Here is a 27890-nt window from a genome sequence, read left to right on the forward strand (position 1 = left end):
CAAAGATAAAGACTGAATTAGAAAAGAAATCTTTGTGGTTTTATGCTCCTGACGCCTGGAACAAACTTCAGTCTGAGCTCCATCCGCAAACACCGATTCATTTCAACGGTTTTAAAGACAGAGTGAAATCGTTGAAATCAAGGCTTTTAGTCTGTAAAAAAGTTTTGATTGATTGTTGTGTGTGTGTGTGTGTGTGTGTGTGTGTGTGCGTGTGTGTGTGTGTGAGTGTGTGTGAGTTTCGCTGCTGTCTTACCGAGGTCTGCCTTGAAAAACAGATCCTCCGTCTCAATGGGACCAACCTGGTTAAAACAAATTTCCTCTGAGCTTTTATGAACATCTGCATGATCAGTTCATTAAGTATCAGACAATACATGATTTACACTGAAAAAATGTAAACTGTAGAGAATAATGTTATAATAAATGGTGATAAATGTCGAGAAAAATTTATTTGAAAAACATCACAAAAATATTCTTTGTCTTTAAGGATTAAATCAGACTTAAGTCAATGTTTTTATGTTTTCAGACATGACTTATAATACATGTTCATTAATGCAAATTTAATGTAAAATACTGAACAAATGATAAAACCCATGTAGTCTGAAAAATGACAGTGGATGGAGACACTTGTTTTATGTTCATTTAATGATATATTTTGCTGAAAAATGGTAATAAATCACTTGGGGAAAGACAAAAAAAATCATTTGGAAGTTATGACAGAAATAGCTGTGGGTCTTTAAGGGTTAAGTAAGAGGAGTGAATATCCTAAGGGTTTGAACATAATAAGGGTAATATATAATATGTTCAAACCCTTAGGATTACAGTTACATATTATGTAACTATCCAAATTTTCCTTCTCACTTTTCTTAATGGCCCAGTCAGATATCTGTAGAACAGAACTTTTATCTGCAGTAATGCGAGATTCTGCTTATGTTTTATTTTCCAAACCAAACCATGGAGATAACTCATTTCAGAGGGGAGTTCCATGGAGTTTGAGTTCCCTCTTTGTTTCTTACATTTGAGTGGCACAAAACCAAAAACATGTGAACAAAAGGTCTTCGAGTTCTTCCCAGAATGTGCATTAAATAAGACAGACTGACTGTTTCGCTCTCCTGTTGGACATTACACAGGCAGTATTTACATTAAAGCTAATGTTGCTTTTCATGTTAAGGTTCTTATTATTGTTTCCATCCACATGCCTCATGCCTCAGCCAGCTGGCCAACTTTAATGCTGCTGTGATTCTTGCAGTATGCTGACTGACCCGTCCGTTTCTGCTCTGCAAGGTCTTACAGGCAAAGCCTAACAATGGAGCATTGTGGGAAACTAAAACAATCACATAGACCTGCAAGCAGTTTTTCAGTGAAAATCAGGTATTTTCTTATATTTAATTTACTGATCATGTAGATGTTCATAAAAGCTCAGATTAACCTTGATGGTTATTATATCAGAACAGAAAACTGTAGAATTGACTTTTTTCTGTCAAATCTCTCATTAACTGAACATAAACCCAGTGTGTCTATTCACTGTCATTGAGCCAACTCCATGGGTTTTACTGGTGAATCAATGCTGTAGAAGAGGACGGTGTTTCCACGGTAACTACAGAACCTCTGAACATCCAAATGGGTCATATCTGATGACCCTGAAAAGATGACAAACTGTATTTTACACCAATTATTGACATGTATTGATAGGATCAGTGGATCGACAGGTATTAAACAGCTCCATCAGTAGATGGTTTGGGTCACAGGTCAGTGTTTGGGTTTTTATGGGTTAATGACTCTATGCTTCATCGTGCAGACTCCACTTTTTCAGAATACTTTACAATTTCACTGTGGCCTACAGTAACAAAAAATGCTTTACATTTTCAGACATATCTTGAAAATGAACATTTGTTTTGTATTTAAATGTTATTTCCCTTTTCTGATCATGTGTGAATAATAGTACATATGTAAGCCGGACTAATAGTAGTTTTGTGTTTTGCTCTGATGGATAGAATCACTTTGGTAACTGTGGCTGCAGTTATTTATGCAAATTAATACTAATTAAATTAAGCTTTCATGCTTTATTGGTCCCCCTGGGAGGCTTTAGACTCTCTGTAGGGGTTCAGTATCACCAGCACACCAACCATAAAACAGCCCTGATGCCAAAAATGAGACCATGGCGCCACCGTGTGGACGGAGGAGTACCGCAGCGTACAGTGACACAGCAGGAGGCGGAGGGGGAGTGGGGGGGCAGTGTGCCAGACCGGATCCTTCATGAGGGAAGAGGCCAGGGACAGCCAGCCAGCCCCGGCTTCTCTTCTCTTCACTAATATTATTCTGTATTGCAAACCCGGGAGCCCGAGCAGGGGGCTGCGTCAGTATTCGTAGGATGTCCCGTCATGAAGGTGAGATGACATTTAAGAGTCAGCAGTGAGAAGGAGTCAGGATGTGGAAGAGGGAGCGTTAGAAGAGCACCGCTAGCTAACGTGAGCTAGCCAAGAATTTCTTGTTTTGCACCTCATCCTAGCTAACGTCGGCTAGTGCTAGCAGCAAGATTGCAGAGTAATTTCTTTGGGACCCATTATGGCGGAAAGAAAAGGTGCATGTAACATGAACCCAGCAGTCCCCCCACATGACGTTTTAGTGTTTCAGAATCCACCACAGGCCTCTTAAGTCCATCAAAACAACGATGACAAATAAGCGGAAGGAGCTAGGCAACGTTAGCTAGGGCTGCTACTATGAGAGCTAGCCTGCATGCTAACTACTAATGGGTTATGTAGGTTAACGACAACGAGCCTGGATGGAAGGGGGAGTGCCGAGAGTAGGAAACATGGGAGAGCGGCGAATCGCGGGTTGCTATGCAGGTATGAAGCTCGTTATATCGTTAATGTTCGCTGGTTTTCTCCTCCTTCCTGTTGTTATAAGTGTATTCGAGTTCCGCAAGCTAACATTGAGCAGACCTACATTCCCCTCGTCCTTGTGACCAACCTTGTTGGGCTTAAAGTTGCTGTTGGTGTCAAGTTGACGCTAGCTAACATTGCCAGTGTTTGTTCCCACTCACCAGCTGCTGAAAAGTTGGCTTTAGTGAACTCGCCCACATTTTATTAGCTTCTTGGCTAAGCTAGCTAGTGGTTGCAGGTTTAATGGTATATGGTTAGCCGGTAAGCGAATGTTAGTCAGGCCTAAGCGGCCTCTACTTTCCATGCCTGTACTGTTGTTGTCAACTTTACAGTCAACACTGTCATCAAGTTTTAGCTCTGGGATGTGTCAAGGAGTGGTTATCATTTTGTTTTCATTAACATTACTGCAGAAGTACATTAGGATCAAGCTGATGCTAGACTTGAACAACTTGTCAGCTCTGAGTGGAGATATGATGGAGTTCAGCCTGGTGTCATACAATACACCAACACTGCACGACTGTCCGAGTCAGTCAAGAAAAGGTGGCACTTGTAAAACAGAGGGAAGGCTTTTCACCCTGTCAAACCATGTGTTAAACTCCTTTAAGTATGTGTCTTGTCCTGAGGCTGACTTGCAAAAGATTCAACTGTTGGTGGTGTCACTTTTTAAAAAATGTTAACAGTTACATAGTCTATAATTTTTCTTGTCAAGTCATGAACATGGGGAGAAGGTGGGTACAGTAACATATATGTAATATACCATGAAAGCAGTATAGCACGTTTGGGACACTTCTAATGTTAATTAGACTTTGCTGATGGCCTACTGTTTTGTTTTGTTTTTTTTTTCCATTTTCCTGTTATACAGCTAAATAACAGATGACAAATCAGTCATGGAAACAAACATCCAGTGCTCCCTTATGCATGTTTTACCACCTCAAAATCAGCAATAAACACAAAATCAAATCATCTGCTTAAAGAACATTCAAGGTACTCTCTTTGTAGAAGGTGGCACCTGTAAGATTTATCATTTTTATATCTTATTCTAATGAGTTATTCCAATAGGTCAAGAATCAAACAATGGTAAATGTCACAGGTGACACCCTATGGCACAGTGGTAAACAGCTTCATGGGGTATTTGAACACTCTAAATTGCCTATAGGTGTGAATGAGGGTTAAGTGGCTACAGAAAATGAATGAATATATATTAGAACTGTTAATAAGTGGGTTATGTATGAAAACACAAGTGGAAAAAAGACTGAACCTTCCACATATAAAGTTGTGAAGCATCATAGTGTAAAACAAACTGCGGTCTGCCAGTGAACAATTTCTCTAAGTTGATCAGAAATAATGAAGTCATTAATATTCAACATCTGACCTCTGTTCTTTCCTCTGTCCTCTTCATTTCTTTCTTCCCTGCAGGCGTGAGCTGTGATGCATGTTTAAAAGGCAACTTCCGAGGTCGGCGATACAAATGTTTAATTTGCTACGATTACGATCTGTGTGCGTCGTGTTACGAAAGCGGTGCAACTACAACCAGACATACCACAGAGCATCCAATGCAGTGTATATTAACCAGAGTGGACTTTGGTAAGTACTGACATAGTTGTCTCTTTTTTAAGTAGAGGTCATATCTGCTTTAGGTTTTGAGAAATAAGTGGCTTTTAGTCTTAGGTTTGTTTGTTTTTTTGTGGATTGGTAACCCCTTTTTTCCCATGTATGAAAGAACAGTCAGGCGTGAAAACTGTCTGAATACTGCTGCATCTCAAGCTCTAAACCAGACCAAATATCTACAACCTGATTGTCAGAGTGGTTTAGCACCTGAAACCTAGTGGTGTTCTGAGGTACACACCTTTACAGAATAATCCGAGTATTAATGCGGCGCTCTCGTGTACATTTATCTTCAGTCATGGTCAAAGTGTTTGTGGTGATAGGTGATGCTACAGAAACCCTGAAGATTTCGAAAAAAATAACAGCTGTTATAAAAAAGGAATAAATAAATAATGAGGATTTTTCACTGATGGATTTAAAGTTGTGTTTTGGACAAAATCTCCCAGTTCCCGGTCACAGCTGAACTAGATTGTGAGACTGAGACTGAGCTTTGAACATTTCTTGGCATGTCATAATGAGGGTAAACCATTAAGACTGGCCGTGTTTAGAAACCTCCCTTTGGTGGCTGTAATAAGGCTGCACAAGTGAAACTTGCAGTGTTTGTTATCTTTTGCTGTCGTCACACAGGAAAGCAGCTCCAAAATTGTTTAGTGGTGAATTGATTGAGGAGGAGGAGGAGGAGGAGGAGTGTTCAGAAGGTTTTGAAGTACTACTAATAGTGGTCCAGTTAATATGACCAAAGTCAGGAGTTTACCTTATGTATGTTGAGTTTGTTTGTTTATTTATTTATTTATTTATTATCTCAAATATTGTAATAAAATCAAACAACAAAAATAATTATATAAAAAGAAAGTAAACCATTTGAAAAGGAGCAGAATGAAGTTTAACTCATAATCTCCTGCCCCCTTACTCCATCCTTTGCCTACCCTAAATTGCTATGTCAGATTCCCTAAGTAACTCAAAAATCCTCACATATCAGACTAAATTCTGACTATGTATAAAACACAAAATTGCTGTACATATCAAGGATAGACAGTCCAGTTCTGTTGGCTTTTAGTGTTTCATAATATGTTGGTGTTCTGTTTATATGCTAGAGTTGCTATTTTGCAATCTGTTGTTACAGCAAAGATGAAATGTTGACAGACAAGAGATATTGGAAACTTACAAAGTGCTGTGGTGATGTAATTCCAGTACAAATGTTGGTCCAGCAGTGTATTAGGCAGCGAACTGAAAAGCACGGCCAAAAAAATGGTACACGGCTTGCTCAAAGCTGTGCTAATTATCAATATATTGTTCTCTTACCTTGTCACGGCCTAATTTTGGCTAAATCTATCTATTTTTTGCAAAAATTAAGTGAATCATCAATTGAGTCTAGAGGGTGCCTGCACGCGTCAGCGCGTCTTGATGACATGCGCGATTTATGATGACATGGCAGCAAGACAGAGCCTCGCGGATACTCCGTTTCAATGGATTCTATGCACAGCCCCACTACTTCCTGAACTTCAGGTGGCTCCTTTATTCTTGCCTTTCATTACTGGACACACTGATTAATCCAGGTATGCCTAATTAATATGTAGCCACAACAAGAAGTAGCAGACACTCCTGGATTAATCAGTGTGTCCAATAATGAAAGACAGGAAATAAAGGATCCACCTGAAGTTCAGGAAGTAGAGGGGCTGTGCATAGAGTCCATTTGTGTGGAAAGTGCAGATGTTGAACTGTGAAGTCAGTCATGTTGAAAACACCAAAGTTATGAAACACAATAAAAACATCATTTTCCAGCGATAGTGTCATTACATTTGGTGTGCGTTCAGTGCAGTTAGACACGGTAAATACAGGCTTCTAAATAAAATTCTTGCAAGCAGGAAGTGCTTGCATGAAAGAAAACATGTCACCATGTTTCTGTTGATGGAAAAGTGCATCACATTGACCAATCAGAGATGTCCATATTGCGCCATGCATAATCTAACACAGGGGTCTCAAACTCCGGTCCTCGAGGGCCACTATCCTGCATGTTTTAGATGTATCCCTCTTCCAACACACCTGATTCAAATGATAAGCCTACCATCAAGCTCTGCAGAAGCCTAATAACGACCGTCAGGTGTGCTGGAAGAGGGAAACAACTATAACATGCAGGATACCGGCCCTCGAGGATCTGAGTTTGAGACCCCTGATCTAACTAGTATAACTTTTATACCAAGTCATCTCCATCTTTTATCAATTTCAACTTAATTTGTAATTCTTGTCACTGTAAAGTGACTTATTTTATTGTTTTCCTGATTTTAATTATTTATTTCTGAACTATTTTTGCACATTTGTACATAGTTGAATTAGGGATGTAAACAATTAATCAACTATTGATTAACTGTCGATGAGAATTTGCTCGATTAAATTATTAATTGTCGGTTAATTACCCTTGTCCACCTGTCCGAAGGCTGCTGGTTTGTCTGCATTGCGACACTGCGGCTGGGATATCCGGTCATCAAACCGGATCATGGCGTCGATGAGTTAGAATTGCTTTAGGACATGGTGGAGCCAAACACAACACACCCTGTTCCTCCATTTCTGTCCAATCCACTGTGGTCCAGGTTAGGTTAAGTAACGCCTCATGTTGATGGTGGATGCCAAGTTACCATAGTCTGATTGACTGAAGTAGTGTCTGAATGAGGCTGTTACTGGTGTTTTCCCCTGTATTGTCCTTCCTTTCCTCTGTTTGGATCTTATTGGTTAGAATCTCCATTGCTGTGGGGTTGTAGACATTTTAATGCCATGGACGTGTGTTGTTGCTTCCAAATGTTCCATCAAAACTGAGGACTTGGTTGTGATTTAGTGTGGAGCTTAGGGGTGCAACAGTACAGGTACCCCTCGGTTCAGTCCGTACCTTGGTTTTTGGGCCATGGTTTCGGTTTGGTTTCAGTATGTGTTTTGTGCGTAAAGAGAGCAGTTTTTTCCCCAAATTATATTTTTTATTTTGCTTGTCATCAAAAACTGAATTTAACAGTAGGAACAACTTATGTCACTGTACTGAATAAAATAACACTTTCTGTCCTGAACAATAGAACCCTTTCTTATTCCTTGACTGCTTGTATACAGTTGTATCAAACAGGCATGTGCACACATAGGGCCCAAAGGGGGCTTTTTTAAATAAATAAATTCCTGTTCTGCATAAGGATGTAAAAGAAAATATCAGGATAAAAAGGCAACGGTTATCTACCATATGCCTTTCCTTTTAATAGCGTGTCATGGTATTGTATGTGTGTCAGAGTCCTGCACCGGGTCAAGTACCCAGGGGAACTTAAGAGTGAGTTACTGTGTAGACAATGTGTGTAATCATTGGTCAGGTCATGGATGTAATGTACACGGGTATGAGCGGGTGCCGGTTTTGGAAAAGTGGTGGACCCGTGCAGGACTCTGATGTGTGTTGAGTCTAAAGCTTCTCGGGCCGCTGTCTCTCACAGAGGGGTGGGGTTTCCCTGCGCTGCATGCTTACATGCATGTTGAGCGAGCAAGTGAGAGAGAGAAATCAATTGCAAAACCAAAATCCGGTGGTCCATAAGGGTGGATTATCCCGTTCAGGGCGGACTGAACGGTACACGGTTTTCCCGAGTACCGTTGCATCCCTAGTAGAGCTGGAACTATCAGTTATTACTCCGACCCCCCAAAGGGGAGACAAGGGGTATTGTTTTTGGTTCAGTTTGTTTGTTTGTTAATACTCAAGCAACAAAACTATTGTTGAATTCATACCAAATTGGGTTTATAGATTGCTGGTGACCCAGAATAGATCTGATTACCTTTTGTGAACAGCAGGTCAAAGTTCAAATGTTTTATGAATTTTTGAAATCTTTTTTTTCACCATTTAGTTATAATGAGAGAAATTTCAAATGCCTGTAGCAGCAAAACTTTTGGTTGAATTCATACCAATTTAAGTTTATAATTTGCCAATGACCCAGAATAGTTGTCATTACGTTTTGTGAAAAGTAGGTCAAAGTTTGAATTCTTTATGAATTTTTAAAATCTTTTTTTCTCCCATTTACTTATAATGGGTGACATTTCACATGTCTATAAAAACATCAATTTAGTTTGGATTTACTTCAGACTTAGCACATATATCGAGGGAATTGATAGGCTTACATCAGCACTAGGGCTGCACGATTAATCGATTTTAAATCGAAATCGGATTTTTTAATTAGGACGATTTTTAAAAAAGGGAAATCGTAAAATCGATTTCATCTCTCTCGTGCCTCCGGGCCACGCACTTGCAGGCTCCCGTAGACTTCTCCTCCTATCAGTGACAGCGGTCTGTCACAGAAGTCCGTGTAATGACCGGACTTTAAATGTGTTCATGAGCCCGCAGTACTTATAGCAATGTAAACCGTGGCTTCACGCACGGATCCCGCAACTTAGCTATAACTGCGGATCATTCATCTTTCGTTGTCCCGGATCCGTACTGTACTGTCTTCTTCTGACCCGGGTCCAGGTCTTGGGGTCATCAGCCTCAGCAGAGGAGCCCAGACAGCCCTGTGCCCACACACATGCACCAGCTCCAGGTATAGAATCCTTCCAGTGTGTCCTGGGTCAGTCTGTTCCACGCACGGATCCCCCAGTTTAAATAGAACCGCATGTGGATCACTCATATTACGTGGTCCACACACCCACGACTGATGCCTGTCACTGACTTACACTGGTATCACTTCTGTGGGCCCAGATACCCCAAAAAGAAAAAAGAAAAAATTTTTTTTTAATAATTTAGTCCTCTTACTTGCTAAATTTTTCATTCATAAATGTAAGTTCTGTAAGACAAAACCAAATATTATTTATTTTTTGAAAGATGTTCAACTTTATTTAACTCTTTAAGTGCCAGACAGTTAAGGGGCTAATAAGCCTTAAAAGTGCCACAGAATTTGGCTGTTTTTCAGTATTTCGCGTTGTTTTTATAATATTTGAAGAATCCTGCAGGAAACCGCTCGGTAACATCCGACCGATTGCTGATTAGATCCAAAACGCACCGGACGCAGCCGATTCATTATTGATCATAATTTGCATAATTTATAATAATAATAATAATAATAATAATAATCTTTATTTATATAGCACTTTTCATACATTAAAAACTGTAGCACAAAGTGCTTTACATATCAGTTTAAAAATCAGTACCGCCCCCCACCCACACCCACCCACTCACCCGCACACACACACACACATATACATGCAAACCCACAAGCTCACACATACTTAAGAAGACTGACTGAGCACGGGTAGACCAGAACAAAAATGTACAAGTAAAAGTAAAACATCAGTTTAGGAGGCGCTGTCTCAGGGAGCCATCCGCACCAGGATGCAGCCGGCGACCAGGCACCAGCAACACAGCCCCGCATCCCAACTAGTGGGAGAGGGCCAACTGGGACCCCCACCCACCAGAAAGGAGCGGACCCCAGTGAGAGAAGGCGCCACAGCCCCCGGAGTCCACAGCCGCCCCCCGGCATGGAGGGCTCCCTCTGATGAAACACCGGAGAATAAGAAACATTAAAAAGATATAAAAATATTATTCGGTCGCGTGACCTCAAATTCCCGTCTGATTGGTCTCAAAAGGGGGACACAGAAAGAACGTCATCGAAATGTGAGAAAGAAATGGGGGTGGATGGTTTGTTTGTACACAAATGTGGCGTGTTCTCCAAAGCCGATCTGATCAGCCCGTGGCACTTTACAGGTTGTTTTCGTAAAGCCGATTTAATCGGCCCATGGCACTGAAAGTGTTAAAGCTGTTCAATAAATCTGGAAACAAAAAGGCCATAAAAAACATAAGTATTTGCTCTGATTTGAACATTGTATTATAGTGTATTCCCACTGGCAAACTTATGTTACTTTCTTGTTGTATACATTGTTTGTATACTCTACTTCATTCAATAAAGATTTAATTAAGAAAAAATAAACTTCTGTGGTTTCACCACATGATACCATCACAGATTTGAGGTCAGAGCAGTGCCTTGCATTGTGGGCTGCTCACGAAAACGACATGCTGACTTCTGTTGTCTTCTGTAGTTTTACCCAAAAATCAAAATCGAGTTTTTAGAGGAAAAAATCTGGATTTTTTTTTTTTTTTTGCCAAAATCGTGCAGCCCTAATCAGCACACATATAGACATGATGACATCAGCTGGATTGATGCCAAAATAACCTACAATACATGCGAGGGGCGAGGTTTGTTGTGCCTGGCATCACTTACTATTTTTGTAATCGATTAATCTATTGATTATTTTCTTCAGTTCCATTAAAAAAATATTTAAATAGGCCGAAAAAAAAAAACAAGTGAAACAGACATGTGTGAAAATGACAACTTGTCCAGAACCAGCAGAAAACACAAATACAAAAAGTGGTAAAAGTATATCTAAAAAATATCTATATAGAAATAACAACAACAGTATAAAACTGTAAATAAAAATATCTATAGATATGAACAACATCAAATCAGTCCAATGACATCTATAAACAATCTATCAGGTCAGTCTTCAACACATTCAACTGACTAACTTCTACCAACTGAACATGGAACTAACACACAACTGAAACAAATACAGACTCATATTTATAATGTTTGTGTTAAAACTTCAAAGTTTAAAGGAGTAAATAATGGTTCCAATGGAGAAAAGTCAACATAGACATTTTTTGTCTTTTTGTTCTTTGTGTTGATCCTGACGTCATGTGCGTCACAATAAGTGCCCGTATGAAACACAACAGTGGAACCAATGTTTAACAGCAACAAAATTAAGGAAACAAAGCTTTGATTCAGGAAAACTTTAATTGACCTTTTTTTTTTTTTTTTTTTTTTTTTTTTTTAAATCTGTTTGAATCGATTAATCTCTCTAAAAAGGATACAATATAGTCCTGTACAGAGTAAGTTGTATGCTGAACAGTAGAATGGAAAAAACTAGGCTTTACCAAGACTCAGAAAGTGAAGCTGGATAGAGTGATATGTTGTTCCATTTTCATCTATTGTGTGCAGTGTAATCCCCTCCCTAGATGACGTGGCCTTGATTACTGTGGTTCATCTTAAAACTAGTGGAATTGTGGGTTTATTTGCTGGATAGAACCAAAGTTCCTGTTAAAGAGCTAGAGTTAATTCAGTGGAAGAAGCCTCATGCTGTCATTGATGTTATTTTTTTTTATTTCATTTTTTTATTGTGATGTGTGATTGTGGGGCAGTACTTAAAGCAGCGTATGACTTTCATCACAAATATAGTGATATCCTAATTATCACTGATCCATAAGTCTTTCCGTGCTTATGCACCTGAATCACTTTCCTCACGGTGAACAACTTCGAAGATGATGCCATCATAAACACAGTCCGCTTGTTTACATAACAAACAGAAACATCACTCGGGCCTTTTCAGAAATTTTGTCTCGAAGTGCATTGTGGGAATGGTGACCAAAAGAAGCGGTTTCTCACAGATTCAGGAAGAAAATGAGCCAGATCGCTACAACATGAAATTCTCCAGTTCACCAGTGTTGTTTTAAAGAATGAGTGTAGTCAGTGGATGGAGGTAAAGGCCACATTTGGGTTCAGCACTCACAAAAAGATGGCAAAATTGCTGCTGCATGAAATTCCCATTCCCACAATGCACTTTGTGACAAATTTTCTGAAAAGGCCCGAGTGACGTTTCAGTTTATCTAAACAAGTGGACTGTGTTTATGATGGACTTATCCTCGAAGTTGTTCACCGTGAGGGAAAGGATTCCAGTGCAAAAGCACAGACTAATGGATTAGTGATTATAAGGCTATCCCTGGGGTTTTACAAATTTGAACAAAAATCAACGTCATACGCTGCTTTAAGCACAGGCAGTACTTAATACGACCCAGTGAAAGTCTGTGAACCCACTGTGATGGTGAATGCCTTGTGGTGATGGTTGCCTTGCAGACCTGTACTACGGTGGAGAAGCCTTTTCAGTGGAGCAGCCCCAGGCCTTCACATGTCCCTACTGTGGCAGGATGGGCTACACAGAGATCTCCCTGCAGGAGCATGTGGCTGCAGAACACACAGAGACCTCCACAGAAGTGGTGAGTATACTGACATTTAAGACAACACTATATTCAAAACTGTTACATGACAGTGTTTGCAGATATACACAGATTAACGCCTGACAACGTTTGCTTAGATGTTTTATTTCCAACTTTGTTTATCTTTTTGCTTCACGATGTCACAGCCGTTGTCTCTGATGTCACCTTCTGACTGCAGTAAAACTGAACTGTGATGTTTAGGCTGTAGACCTCAGCTCTATTTATAGAGTCTTACTGTTTTCCCTCTGACATCACGTAAGAAAACATTGATCTGAACTGCTGGATTTGAGAGAGACTTTAAAGGGCCTTTTATTTGAGTGGTTTCTGTTTCCGTCTTTCCATCCATCTCCATCATAAACAGTGAACATAAACCTGAACGTCCCATGTACAGTATTTGTGTAACACGAGACACGCAGCCCAAAATGAGCCCATGATGTCTTCGAATTGTAAAACATGGTTAATTGTTAGTCTGTGCTGGTAGAATCCTAACGTGCAAAAAAATAAATAAATATATATATGTATACACACACACACACACACACACACACAGGGTGGGGAAGCAAAATTTACAATATTTTGAGGCAGGGATTGAAAGACAGTGTATGACCAATTAGTTTATTGAAAGTCATGAGAATTTATTTGCCACAAGAAAATTTACATAATAGAAAATGTTTTTATTCTGTGTCCTCCTTCTTCTCAATAACTGCCTTCACACGCTTCCTGAAACTTGCGCAAGTGTTCCTCAAATATTCGGGTGACAACTTCTCCCATTCTTCTTTAATAGTATCTTCCAGACTTTCTCGTAATAGTTTTGCTCATAGTCATTCTCTTCTTTCCATTATAAACAGTCTTTATGGACACTCCAACTATTTTTGAAATCTCCTTTGGTGTGACGAGTGCATTCAGCAAATCACACACTCTTTGATGTTTGCCTTCCTGATTACTCATATGGGCAAAAGTTTGTGAAAAGGTATGGATAATAGTGTTAGGTATGATTATGACATCAGTATATGTTTAGTTTCAAAACAATTGACGTAGTGCCTGCTGAGAAAAAACAACTAAATGTTCATTGTAAATTTTGCTTCCCCACCCTGTGTGTATATATATATATATATATATATATATATATATATATATATATATATATATATATATATATATATATATATATATATAGGGTGTCCCATAAGTCTCCATACATAGGAAAAATAAACGTTTCTTGACATAAACCATTTTTATTTATATAATATGCTCTATATGACTGCCATTTTGTCAGGAACACATTTCAATGCGTGTCCTCCACTGCTGAAGAACTATAAAGAAGAAATATAAAGAAATACATGTTAGAACCATATATGTATGGAATGTATTATGTCTTCTATGTATGGAGACTTATGGGACACCCTGTATATATTTACTTATTTATGTATGTGTGTGTCTGATATCTGTCTGTCATCACGTTGGGTAACACAAAAACATGCTGAGTAAGAAAATAAAACTTCATTAAGCAGCAGGGAGACTTGAGACTCTATATCATAATACTGGAAGGGGTCAGAGCATGTGTGTATTGGCACTATATATATATATATATATATATATATATATATATATATATATATATATATATATATATATATATATATATATATATATATATATTAGGCCTGTAACGGTACACGTACCGAACCGAACCGTTTCGGTACACACCTGTTCGGTTCGGTACACAGCTGTACCGAAACTGCACAGTCTGTTGAGAAAAAGAAAAAGGAACAAAAGACATTGTTTGATGCGGAACGTTAAATACACGCAAGTTTCACACGGACATATTTAAGGACGCATACATTGACCCTAAATATGAAATAGCAGCTGATATAAGGTAAAAAAAAAAAAAAATAAATAAAAAAAAATATGATGAGAACCTGGAAGGAAGAGATTGGAGACCCTCCACCATCAGTACAGTCCAGTTTGGGATCACTTCAGGTCCCGGTGAAAGACAACAACGAGGAAAGAGACGGAGATAAGACGAACGCTGTGTGGCCCCTGGGAGCTACGGTAGTTCTAAAACACACTAACTGTCTGTCTCTCTCTCACGCACGCTGTATACCAGAGGAATAGAACTCGGAGTTGGACGTTGAAAGTATATAAAAATAAAGTTTCACTTGCGTTTCACGCCAGCGTTAGTTACGCTGGTTATGGACCGGACCGCCCCCCCCTCCCCCACACGCGCCCCCGGCTCCGACCAAAAAAAAAACAAAAAAACAACCAAACAAACAAACCATCCCCCAGACAAATCGCACCTTGCGTGTGCGCACACGCGCACACACACGCGCACACACACGAGTACACAAAGTGTTCTAAACAGTTTGTTAGCTGTCCTAAAATAAATAATTTGGTTCAGTTTGTTGTCAGTGTTGCTCTTCAGTTTGTTAAAACAGAATACCAGTTTACCCTCCTGTTAATGTTGCACTACATGCAGAATTTTTTTGTTGATATTTTTATGCAGAATGTGAACTGACAGAACTGTGATTAGATTTTTGTTTGTTCAAAACTACCTGTCAGGGAAAAGTGTAATACTAATGTTTAAAATACATTTAGTAATATTAATAATTTATTTTATTTTCTATTTGATTTATAGTAGCAGAATTATATTATTCCTATTTTTCTATATTCTATTGTGTCCAAAAATTGGGGGAAAAATGTTCAAAAATTCAAACGTATTAAAGATATTTTGAGGGGTTTTCTTTCTTCCCGTACCGAACCGAAAAAAACCGAACCGTGGCTTTGAAAACCGAAAACGTACCGAACCGAAAATTTTGTGTACCGTTACAGACCTAATATATATATATATATATATGAGAGAGAGAGAGAGAGAGATAGATAGATAGATAGAATTTTTTTTTTTTTTTTGACATTTTTAACTGGCCAATTTGGTACCTACAGTTGAGGAATACTCAATATATTCATCTCCACATTAAACATCTTGGCAACTTGATAGGACCAATATTTCGGCAGATATTACTAATTTTGGAATACAATAGCCTTTCAGTCATGTGGCTCAGTTGACCGGAGGACCAGTACCTCACTGCATGGCGGGAAATGAAGTTAAAACATGAACACCTCATTTGCGCATGGGGTCCTGACATATTGGTATTAACATTGGCACCTGCAGCCTGGGCGCTTCCTGTGTACCTCACAATTTCACTCTGCAGGCGCGCCTGGGTATTAATACTGAATATTAATTGTCGCTTACATTTTAAAGAAAGATTTACCAAAGAATTTTTATGTCTCTACTTATGAAATATAGACACATCTTTTCCCAAAAGTCTGTTCTCCCCAGCATAAAAACTACCACATCTACGGGTCATATACTAGTAGTGGTGTATTTGTACAGTGCTGTCATTTATTGTGTGGTTCCTTTGAAAAGCAGATTCCCACTCATTTCATTGAACCCTCACAGAACACATTTTTGGCCAGAACTCAAGAATTCATACACTAGTTACTGCAACATTTCACACTAATAGGGTAAATATGGTATCATCATGTGGAATAATAACACTTTTTTGGCTGGTATTCAATATCATAACACAGGAACAAAAGGGTACATTGTGACCATACTGAAATGGTGATAATAACTGGAGGCACTCGCCAGGACAGAGCCCCCTCCTCACCACAGGAACAGGACTAGTCCACCACCACCACCACCTCACTGGTTTGGCTGATATTTGGCTTGAGGTGAAGCTGTCTGTTAGTGGGTCTGACTGGAAATCATTCACTGGACTGGTTTATGCCAACATAGTGAGGACTTCCATTCCACAAAGATACCCTTCCAACCAGGGGTTCATTGGTACAGAAAAGCCCTGTTTCAGTTTGGTTTTAGTCACAGTTTGGTACACTTCCACTACTGCAGAGAAAAATGCTCAGTTTCTTTATTATCCAAAAATCTAACTTTGTGAAAGTCTTATTGTAACACACTCAGTTGCTGCGTAATGTCAATAAGAGACGGCCTGTTTCCTCTCAAGCAAAAATACATCCAATAAAGAAATGTTCAATAATAGGAGAAGATATTCATAATTTGTTTAAATGAATGGTTTCTGTCATCTCTAGAGACCTCTAACTTGCCACTTTTCTCTGTAGTCTGAGTTTTTTGGAGCCAAACAACCACAAACCACTAATTCTAATCTCTTCATGTTTGACTAAAGCATCTGTCACTGTAGATGCTATTTGTTGACAGGATCCAGCACCAACTGGTGTAATCTGAATATCACGCTGAAGCATGCTGATATTGACACTGGCTGTTTTTTTTTTCTTCCTCTCCTTTAGATCTGCCCCATATGTGCAGCGCTGCCAGGTGGCGACCCAAATCATGTGACAGATGACTTCGCTGCTCATCTCACACTTGAACACAGAGCACCCAGAGACCTGATATCCTTTTCAAGTAGTGTCGCTTTTCTTCAAGTCCTGCTACAACAACGGGACTGCAATACAGTTATTAACACATCCATACTTTTAAAGCAGATGTCTGTCTGTGTAGAGAGGGTTTACATATTTATGTGTGTGCTACTTGTGACACTGGAATAGTAATGGTTGAGCCGTCTGTTGTAGTACAGTTCTCTACATCAGTGATTCTCAACTGGTGGTTCGTAACCCAAAAGTGGGTCATAACCCTGTTTTCAGTGAGAAATAATAATGCTAATAAGTGGTGCAAGGCACAACAAACCCCACCCTTCGCATGTATTGTAGCTTGTTTTGGCATCGATCCAGCTGATGTCATCATGTCTATGCATGTGCTGATGTCACCATAAACATAGACAGTATAGACAAATTTCAGTCATTATAAGTAAATGTGTGTGTGTGTGTGTGGGGGGGGGGGGTTAAATTGTAAAAAACTTAATTTTGAAGTGCTTTTCCCAAAATATAGTCACATCTTTTCTGGGTCACTGGCAATCTATAAACCCAATTTGATATGAATTGAACCAATAGTTTTGCTGCCAAAGTGTAAACAAACAAACTGAAGCAAAAACAAAACCCCTTGCCTCCCCTTCGGGGGCTAGGGTAATAAACCAGTCCTGTGCTTTATTTTTTATGGAGGCGATCCCTGTCCATTCACACTCCCCAACAGTAGTGGGCAGTAATTCGCTGTAATGCTAATTAACACCAGACATTTCACAGTATAAAAGACCCAAAAGTTTGTATTCATATGGAGAAACTCAGGTATGACGACGACTACATCAGATACAGTTTTACCTACACTGGACAAAAACCTCAGTGTGTTTAATTCTGTTTAAGTGACTGAGTGAACTTTTAATTTTTAGCTGAGTGCACATTTTAGTTTTGATTCAAATGTACCAAGTTTAGTGATAAAGGGAATATTTCCCTGTTTATCATCGCCACCTGCTGGTCAGTTTGGTTTATCATTAAACTTGTCTTCTGTGTTTTCATACTGTGATATTCTGTATTATCTCAGATTCAAAACACAACATCTTTATATTAAATAAATGTGAGTAGTTTAACTTTTATTACTTTGAGTCGAGGCTCCTCATTTAGGGGTGATAGTGGATCCTGAACCACACCAGTGGAGAACCACTGATTTATATCATCATGTTTCGAGAACCTAAGATCTGCACAGTCTTAAACCCATTTGTGATTGTCTTAAGTGAAGGAACTAGTTTGAAGTTGATGGTGGGTTGTATGCTGTTCATCACAGGGTTTGTAGGAGGGAGGCACAGTGGAGGCTAAACATTCATCATCTGTAGTTGTGATAGTTTGCATTGATCACATCACGTGTTGTGTTCACTTGCTACGAGCCAGAGGGAGGTGAAGAAAACATTTTTGCACCCTGATGCAAGTGGTAGGAGTTGGAGCCATAAACACTTATTTAAGAATTTAAAGACTAAAAACCTATGTAGACAGAGGAGGAATAAATTAGAGGTCGACCAATATGGGTTTTTCTAAGGCTGATGCCGACGGCTGATGTGTACAGCTGATATTTAAGGCCATTTTTTTTGGAAGCACATCATCCATAAAATACAATTGAAACACTCAGATAATTATGATTTTTATGCAGCAGTATAAATGAAATTATTAATACACATACACATAGTACTCTTAACATTTATTGAACTTCAGGTGCTGCCCACATAAGTGCCTGATCAAATATCTTTTAACATTTTTACTACTGATCAAATACTGGCTTTAAAAAAAATTAAGGCCAATACTGGAAAAAATCAATATATTGGTTTACCACTAGAATAAATAGCTGTGTTTGTGTTGGAGCGAACATTCCCGTTAGATTTTCTGTTACTCATCAAAGTGTGAAGTGATGGCAGCATCTGCTTTTGCCAGACAGCACCCAGATGAACTGCTGTGAGTCTCATTGTGGGATTGACTGAGGGGCCAGATGACAGCAGTCTGCCGCTCTATTTATGGAGCACTTTGAATAGAGCGCCGTGGAGAAAACAAAAGATGTAAAAGGTAGTTCAAACAAACACTGGGAGAACAAGTGTGTCTTAAGCTGCAAAATGAGCCCAGAGCTGTTTTGAGTAGTTCTAACTGTAATGTGTTGACCTTATATGTGCATGACGTAATGTTTAGGCCAGACGTTTTTCTTAATTGTCACTGTGTTAATGCTCTACAGTTGTGGCCCATGGCTCTGTTCTAAACATGTGTACCAGGCCTTCATCTGGCTCAACTTTTTACAAGAAGTGGTTTTACTGTTACTACGGATGGAGACTGAACCCTGGTCCTACATGGGCCCTGGGGCCAAATAACTAGTCATAGAAAAATAGTAGTAGGTTTTCTTGTGGGGCGGCCATGGCTCAGGAGTCGGGTCGTCCAATAACCAAAGGGTTGGCAGTTCGAATCCCACTCTGTCCTAGTCATGTGCCATTGTGTCCTGGGACAAGACACTTCACCCACCTCCAGTGTCACTCACACTGGTGTATGAATGCGTGTGTGAAGCAATTGTGTCCTTTCCTACATCCGCGACAAGGGCAACAGTGGCTACGGTTAGCTTAGCGTAGCTTAGCAATGGAGCTCCCAGTCAAACACAGACTCCAGACTCACATTGAACCTTGATGTTGTCTTGGCAACAAATTTTAGAGCAAACAACATTAGGCTGTTAATATACAATGAAAGAATGTGTTAATTTATGTGGCATATTTCCCAGCAGGCATTGTGGCTGTTTCCATTTTCTTCAGTTGGACGACTATGTTTGATTGTGGCTCCAATACAGTTTGTACCAGATATAGTCTGGGTACCAGGCAGATGAGTGGCCTTTACACTGAGCCTGTTTACATGACCATGAACATCTGACAACTGGGAGTAATCAGATTACTGTAGTAATCAGATCTGATGCGTTTACATATACTTCAGAAATGTGATAATTGAAAAACCCTGGTTTAGATGTTTCAGTCCACTATCAGATTTCTTAGTAACAGTAGATTTAAACTTCCTGTTTTGTATTCTGCTAGTGTTTGACGACACCACTTCTGTTTTCTATTATTTTTTTAAACACATGTCTATATGTAAAAGAACAAAATATAACAGATTAACCTGTTCACATGCATGTAGACAGTGAAGTACTGGGGAGAAATCTAAGTGTGTTAATCTGATTCCTCATAATCAGATTACTGCTGTTGTCTGATGAAACATCAGATGAATATGTTGTTTATATGATCATTTGAATATTCTGAAAATGTCAGAAATCATACAATGATCAGAGTTTGTGTTCATGGAAATGGGCTCAGTGTGTCAGCAGTGTGCTCTGATGTCTGTGTGCACCTGTTAATCTGATTTATTTTGTTCTTTTACGTCTAACATGTGCAAAAACAAATCATAAAAAGGGAGTTGGAGTCTATCATCACCACGTACCTACATACAGGAGTTCCAGTAGTGAAGTGAAACATCTAAACCAGGGTTTTTCAATTATCACATTTCTGAAGTGCATGTAAACGCCCGAAACTCCATTTCGGGGATATAATGGTTTTACCCCAAACGCTGCCGGATCTGCCGGTGGATCTCCTTGGTGATATGGCAATAACTAGGACAGATTTGGTTGGATTTCTTCTCCCTTGATAACCAACATAGTGGATCCCTAGTGGAAGAACCCTATTGATTTCAGCTTCTCTATGAGTATTGCAAGTCGTCCAGATGGGGGCGCTTTAGTTGAAAATCAGTTTTTGGACATAAATCAAGCAATAATAGGCTGATTGAGATCAAATTTGGTTTATATTGATTGTCTTACAAATGTCCATGTTCTTGCTATGATCCAGAGTTCATATGGAGTCATTTTCATTCACTAGGTGGAGTTTTGTGGGGAAAAATGGGTTCTCTGACCATTATTCTGCCACTATCAGGTCGATGTAGCTCAAATTGAGTTCATATAGGTTGTCTAACAGTTCTGTTTCTTCATGCCACAACCATGAGTTTACATGATTTTGACACCAGGTGGTGGGTTTTTTCCAAATGCTTGGGGGAGCATCTGTTGAAAAATCTGTTTTTTAGGGCATTATTAAGGAAATAGTTGGCCAATCAAGCTCATATTGATCTTCCAACAAATATCTAATATCTTTTCTGACATTTTTTAGGGCAGATATCCTTTGTGTGAATGTGATAATGATCCCCCTTTAATACCAACATAGGTGACCCCTAGGGGAAGAATCCTATTGATTATGGGTGTTCCATGAATATTATCACTTATTCAAATGGGGGCTTCTGTTGAAAAATCCATTTTTTTGGACATTATTAATAGATACAGTAGGCTAATCAAGCTCAAATTTGGTTCATATCAACCATCCAAAGTTAAGTTGGTATCTTTTGTACAGTGTGTCATTTATTTGCTTTATTATATTGCAGAGAATTTGGGGGGGTTATGGGGATACACCCTTACTGTCGGCCCCTGACAGCATAAGTCTCATTACAATTACCTGATTACTCCTAATTATCAGATTTTTATGTTCACTTTAACAGGCTCATGGATGAGAATCTAAATACCACATATGTATTGATGAGTGAAGTTGCAGTGTCTAGTGTTTTCCTTAACGGACAGCTCCACGATGAGTCCAGTGGGGTGCGGCATGTGAGGAGGATGTTTCACCCCGGGCGTGGGTTAGGCGGACCGCGAGCTCGCAGGTCTAACATGCACTTCACCAGCAGCACCACAGGGGGACTCTCCACCAGCCAGAGCTCCTCACAGAGCTCCAGCTACAGCAGAGAGGCCATGGACCCCATAGCAGGTCAGTCCCACAGCCTGGTTGTCAAACACACAACTGCACAGCAACAAAGTGGAAACCCATCATAAAAACAGTCCAGATAAACTGGGGGGGGTGCTGTTATTCTGACACTATGAAACTGCAGGAAGTCTGACACAAACACCACAAATGGTACACACATTCATGAATTCTCTTTAGAGCACAGGTGTCAAACATACGGCATGTGGGCCAAAACTGGCCCACCAAAGGCTCCAATCCAGACCGTGGCATGAATTTGTGAAAAGCAAAAATTACACTGAATTTATTAACAATCATGTTAGTTCAGGTTCCACATTCAGACCAATATGATCTAAACGGGGTCAGACCAGTAAAATACTATCCCAGTAGCCTATAAATAATGACAACTCCACCTTTTACTCTTTGTTTTAGTGTAAATAAGTAAAATTACATGAAGATATTTGCATTTACAGACAGTCCTTTCACAAAAAAAGCGAAGAACCTTAATAAATATGAACAACCCAAAATGTCTTCAGAAAAATAAGTGCAACTTTTAACAGTATTATGTGTTTTACTAAATGTTTTGTGTATTTGTAGATCCACTGTGATTTGTAAGTTATAACGTACATGTGTTAATGATAAACTGAGGCAGAATATTGTTAAAATTGCACCTATTTTTCGTAAGACATTTCAGGTTCATGAAACTTTGTAGATGTAAACACTTTCATAATGTAATTTGACTTTTTTTCACTGTTATTATTTTTCTGGTCTGGCCTGTTTGAGATCATATTGGACTGAATGTGGAACCTGAACTAACATGAGTTTGACAGCCCTGCTTTAGACCATTCCATATCCAGACTGGGATGGTGTGCATGTCTAAATATGCACCTGCAGGTAACATGGACGGTATAATACCTTTAATTCTGATAAATTATATTTTTAAAATCTTTTTTCTATTGTATTTGATACATATTGTTTTGTGCTGCTGTACATTTGCATTTCCCCCTTAGGGAATCAATAAAGCTTATCTTATCTTATCTTATCTTATCTTATCATGCCGTGTGGGTAAAGGTGTTTCTTCTGTTTCCTGTTAGAATGCGGTTCAGTGGCTGGCATCCGCCGTGTCAGCTCCAGCTGTGCCATAATGAGGCCGCTGTTCAGTCTGCATCCCAAACAGACCAGTAGCTACAGCTGCTTCTGCTCTGAGGGCCTGTTCTACCTGCCGAGCCTCTGATCTGACTGGTTTTAAGCCTCATGGCTGCCCAGTTTACAACAGTTAACAGGGTTAAGTTTGTGATCCAGTGGCACAAACCCAAAATCACCTCCTTTATGATGTTCTGGTTTAGATTTTGTCACAAATCACACAGAAATCGTTTTCACGTGTTTTCTAAACTTCAGCAGTTGCTTATTTTGCACTGGGTTGAGTTGAAATTTGTATTGAACGTCCAAGAAGCTTTAAGGATAATGTTCATCATGTAGTAATGTAAATAGTTGGTAGAAATTAACAATGAATAATTTGTTACGAAAAGGAAAAATTAGCATCTCAGTTTAACAGAATATTGATTATGTGCAGATTTAAACAGTTGTGTTTTGGAATATCATGGTAAACCTAACATCAGAGTGTTAATATTCACTGCTGATTTACTGTTTGATCTAAAGTGACCTAATGGAGGATCAGCATGTGCCGTTGTGTTCAGTGAAGGTTGTTTGGAGTCTGAGCTGATCCCAGCGTCCACACTCCCTTTGGAGATGATGTCCTAGTGAGTCTGAGGGTTTAGGGATGTCCACCTGTAAAAATCTGAGGGACTGAGGACGTCATTACAAACATTTAAAGTCTATCAGAACTGTTGACAGACTTTGCCTGAGGAAATTACCCAAAATTCCTTTTGACTCCTGTTCTGATCGAGGGTCTTAATTAACAAGGGGGATCAAAGTCCGTCTGAGTGGGTTTAGTGATCCAGTTTAGGGTAGAGGCTGGGACTGGGCATGCTGACGTTGGCTAACACACAGATCTTCCATATTCAACCATTTATAATATTTGGATTTTTTTTTTTATTCATGCGGAGATACACAAATATGATTGTGAAATGGAAAGTTAGCAACACATCCACACTGAAGTAAAATTACTGTCAGCATCAACAAAACTCAACTCTTCATCAACTGTATTCAAAGAAATTCAGTGTTTCATCTTTTTTGGCTAAATCTGTCTTGTCTCACTGGATAAGGAATAAATTAACGCTGGTCTTTTGAGCCGAAGGCTCCATGGTTCAGGAACAGACTCCTTGTTTGTTTGTTTTCACAAAGTTGGTCAATAAAGTTCTGATGAACTTAACAGAAGCTTTCACATAATTTTTTTTTAAACAACTTTATTTATGACCATAACCATAACCTATGGTCATGAGCTTTGGGTCATGACCGAAAGGACAAGATCCCGGATACAAGCGGTCGAAATGAGTTTCCTCCGTCGGGTGGCTGGGCGCACCCTTAGGGATAGGGTGAGGAGCTCAGTCACCAGGGAGGAGCTCGGAGTAGAGCCGCTGCTCCTCCGCGTCGAGAGGGGCCAGCTGAGGTGGCTCGGGCATCTGTTTCGGATGCCTCCTGGACGCCTCCCTGGGGAGGTGTTCCGGGCATGTCCCACCGGGAGGAGACCTCGGGGAAGACCCAGGACACGTTGGAGAGACTATGTCTCTCGGCTGGCCTGGGAACGCCTCGGGATCCCCCCGGAAGAGCTGGAGGAGGTGTCTGGGGAGAGGGAAGTCTGGGCATCCCTGCTTAGACTGTTACCCCCGCGACCCGGCCCCGGATAAGCGGAAGAGAATGGATGGATGGATGGAACTTTATTTATCATTTTTCCATGACATTGACATCATTAACGCATTTCTTACACAATTTGTGAACTTGCCCCCCCCCCCCTTCACATGAATTTTTGTCTGGATTGATTCATTCATGTTTAACAATCTTAGAACTGTATTTTTATTACTTTTTAAATGTTGTGTTTTAAAGTCATCCTCTGGTTTTCAGACTCACAGTTGGTTCTTGGTGTGTGTAGATGGAGGTTGGTCACATGGTTCACCTGTTCAGCTTTTGGAAGGGCTGGCGTTCATTTTGTCTTCTCATATCTAACCTTCCATCCTATGTTGTTGCCCTGTGTTTCCAGAGCTTCTGTCCCAGTTGTCGGGGGTCCGGCGTTCAGCGGGGGGCCAGCTCAGCTCGGGCCCCTCGGCGTCGCAGCTCCAGCAGCTTCAGATGCAGCTGCAGTTGGAACGGCAGCAGGCTCAGGCGGCGCGGCAGCAGCTGGAGACGGCCCGGAACGCCACCCGGGGCGGCGGCCGCGCCAACGCCATCCTCAACACCAACTCAGCTGTCGCAAACCCCAACCCCAGCGCCAACCACAACACCAACCCCAGTCCCAACCCGGGACCACCTGAGCCCAGCACACAGCACACGGCACACAGCTCCCAGTTTCTACTCAGCAGGTCCAAAACCAGGACACATCACAGTAGTTCAGTTCAGAAACTAGACTTTTACTGAGGGTGTGTTTCCTCTGCAGCGGTGTATCAGCGCTGGGAAAGGAAAAAGACAAACACATGGAACTCTAGGAGTTGGGAAACAATGTGGAGGAAAAAAGAACTATTTGGGATTTCTGAGATTAACCCTTAAAGACCCAAACAGCCACTGGTTCAAACCATCACTGATGGAACAGCTTAATACCTGTTGATCCACATAACTGTAAAATACAGTTATTCATCTTTTCATGGTCATCAGATATGACCCATTTGGACGTTCAGAGGCTCCGTAGTTACCATGGAAACACCGTCATCTTGTACAGCATTGATTCACCAGTAAAACCCATGGAGTTGGATCAATGACAGTGGATGGACACACTGGGTTTATGTTCATTTAATGAGAGATTTACTGACAAAACTCCCTTTTTCTTCATTTTCTCTCTTTCTGATATAACAACCTTTGAATTTACTTTGAGCTTTAATGAACATCTACATGACCAGTAAATTAAATACACGATTTACACTGAAAAATGGAAAATACAGAGGACAATTTTAGAATAAATGGTGATAAATCACTTAAGGTTACGTAAAGAGGACAGATTGATTTAGGAGCTGCCAACGAAAGTAGAACTGGGTCTTTCTGGGTTAAAGTTGTGCATTTAGCAGAAAACAATCCATTTCTCAGTTCTTCCTCCTCTGAGTTTCTCCCGGTTTGCTTTGGGTTCCTTGTTTTTTATAGATGTTTTGTAGATATAGATTCCTTGTATATAGATATACCAGGAATTCTTACCATTCTCTCGTGTCCATTTCAAACCCTTCAGTTGAAACCCTCAGTAAAAGTTGATTAAGATGTTTTATTGTTGTTTCTTTGTCTCATATTTTGATCATTTCTTCATGATCCTCCTCCTCATGGTTTTGGCTCCTCCCTCCTTAGGCTGAGCGAACCGCGGTTATCCGAGGCTGAGCGGCAGGCGTGCGAGGCCCAGTGGGCGGACCGGAGTCTGTTCGTGACGGAGCTGCTGCTGTCCACGCTGCTGCCCGACGAGGACGCCTCAGCCTCCGAAGACGACGACGAGGGCGACGCCGACAACTGCCACGGCCCGTTGCGGAATTTTGCCGACTTCCAGGCCATGGGCTGCGTGGAGGTCATGACCCTGGACGTGGCGCTGGAGAACCTCAACCTCAAGGAGATGACCCCGACAAGCAAGACGACGAAAACGACGACTAAAACGGCACCCGCCAAGAAAGAGCCCCCTGCCCCACCGCTTTGATGACATCACCATCCCTCTGGAAAAAGAACCCCCCCATTGTACCCGACTGACGCCACGTCGGTCCGACTGCCAATGGATGACAAAAAAGACTGCAGTTCTTCTTGGCTTTTTGTTTTTTTGTTTTTTTTTTCTCAGTGATTGTCATTTCAGCTCTGTCGCTCCCACTCGACCCCATGTTTATTACGTTGTGTACATTGAATAAAAGTAGTGAGACGAGAGAATGTGAGCAGAGCGAAGCGTGGTGGGTGCGTGAGAGAAAGACAAAAGACTATATAAATATATTATAGAAAAATCTATATAAAAGTTGATAATCAGTTCCACATAACCCGTGTTTCCTCTAGCAGACGAGCAAGCGTAGTTTAAGAGACGAACACACTCACCCAGAGGAGGACGACGGAGCCCTCCGGTTGGAAACGCTGCTGTGTATTTATAGTTACGAATTAAAAAAAGAAGTGCTTGGATGGTTTACCACAACTTAAGCATGAGCTTAAAATCACCATGTGCCCATTTTTAACTGCACAGTCACTAGACGGGGAGGTCTCTCTTTGTTTTTGTTTTTTTGTTTTTTTTCTGTTTCTGTTCAAACACCTGTAACTGTAAAATCAAAAAAAAAAAAAAAGAAGAAAAAAAGCGGTGCTGTTTGCCCGATTCGTGGCATTCCTGCACAAACACCAACATCCACACAGACTAATGGATCGGTTCGGTTCCATTCATGTCCACTCTCAACCTCCCCCTTTTGTGTGACATCACCTGTTTTTTGGGTCATGTGACCTTGCTTTATATCGACTGCGGGCACTTTGGTTTGTGTATCCAGTGTCCGTTTGTGTACACTACAAGATGCTCAACATTAAAAGGCCATACACGACAACCCGGAGGCAAACGACTAATGAATCTTCAGTGTGACCCTATTCTGGCCTTTTCATAGAAACATGGAACAAACACATCCCTGGTCTTCATTCTGTTGGGTTTGACTTTCTTTTCTCTTTTTCTGTCTTTCCGAAGACCAGACGCTACTTTGTCAAAGCTTCCTGTGATCTGACATTAATCCTCTCTGTCTTTCTCTCTCTCTTTCTTTCCCTCTCTCTCTTTCCCCCGCTCTCTCTTTCTCTCTCTCTCTCTCTCTTTCTCTCATTACTCATGAATGCAAAGATTTACTCAACATGTGACTTGAAGGAGAGAATCCTGTATACTCTTTCCATTAATTTCTCTCAGTCAAAATAAAAACAAAATAATGATCTTTGTATGCCTCCACTGCTACCTGAAGAAATGCAATGTATGTATTTTTGGCTTCAGTGAACAAGCCAAAATCACAGGGTAAACCTTTCAGTTTGGAGGACAATAAAAATGTTTTGGATGGAAATGAACTAACCCAA

The 27890-nt window shown here is 40.3% G+C and overlaps 1 protein-coding gene across 1 annotated transcript; it reads left to right on the forward strand.

The window, feature by feature from the left end:
- The first annotated feature begins 2247 nt into the window (after positions 1 to 2247).
- Positions 2248 to 27890, forward strand: LOC115426074 (E3 ubiquitin-protein ligase KCMF1-like). Its single transcript, XM_030144021.1, has 7 exons — positions 2248 to 2384; positions 4296 to 4463; positions 12395 to 12534; positions 16855 to 16956; positions 21587 to 21767; positions 24898 to 25216; positions 26181 to 27890. The coding sequence occupies exons 1-7, from the start codon at positions 2369 to 2371 to the stop codon at positions 26515 to 26517; spliced, it is 1263 nt and encodes a 420-aa protein (XP_029999881.1). The 5' UTR covers positions 2248 to 2368; the 3' UTR covers positions 26518 to 27890.

The sequence above is a fragment of the Sphaeramia orbicularis genome, chromosome 9 (assembly GCF_902148855.1).
Source record: "Sphaeramia orbicularis chromosome 9, fSphaOr1.1, whole genome shotgun sequence".
NCBI lineage: Eukaryota > Metazoa > Chordata > Actinopteri > Kurtiformes > Apogonidae > Sphaeramia > Sphaeramia orbicularis.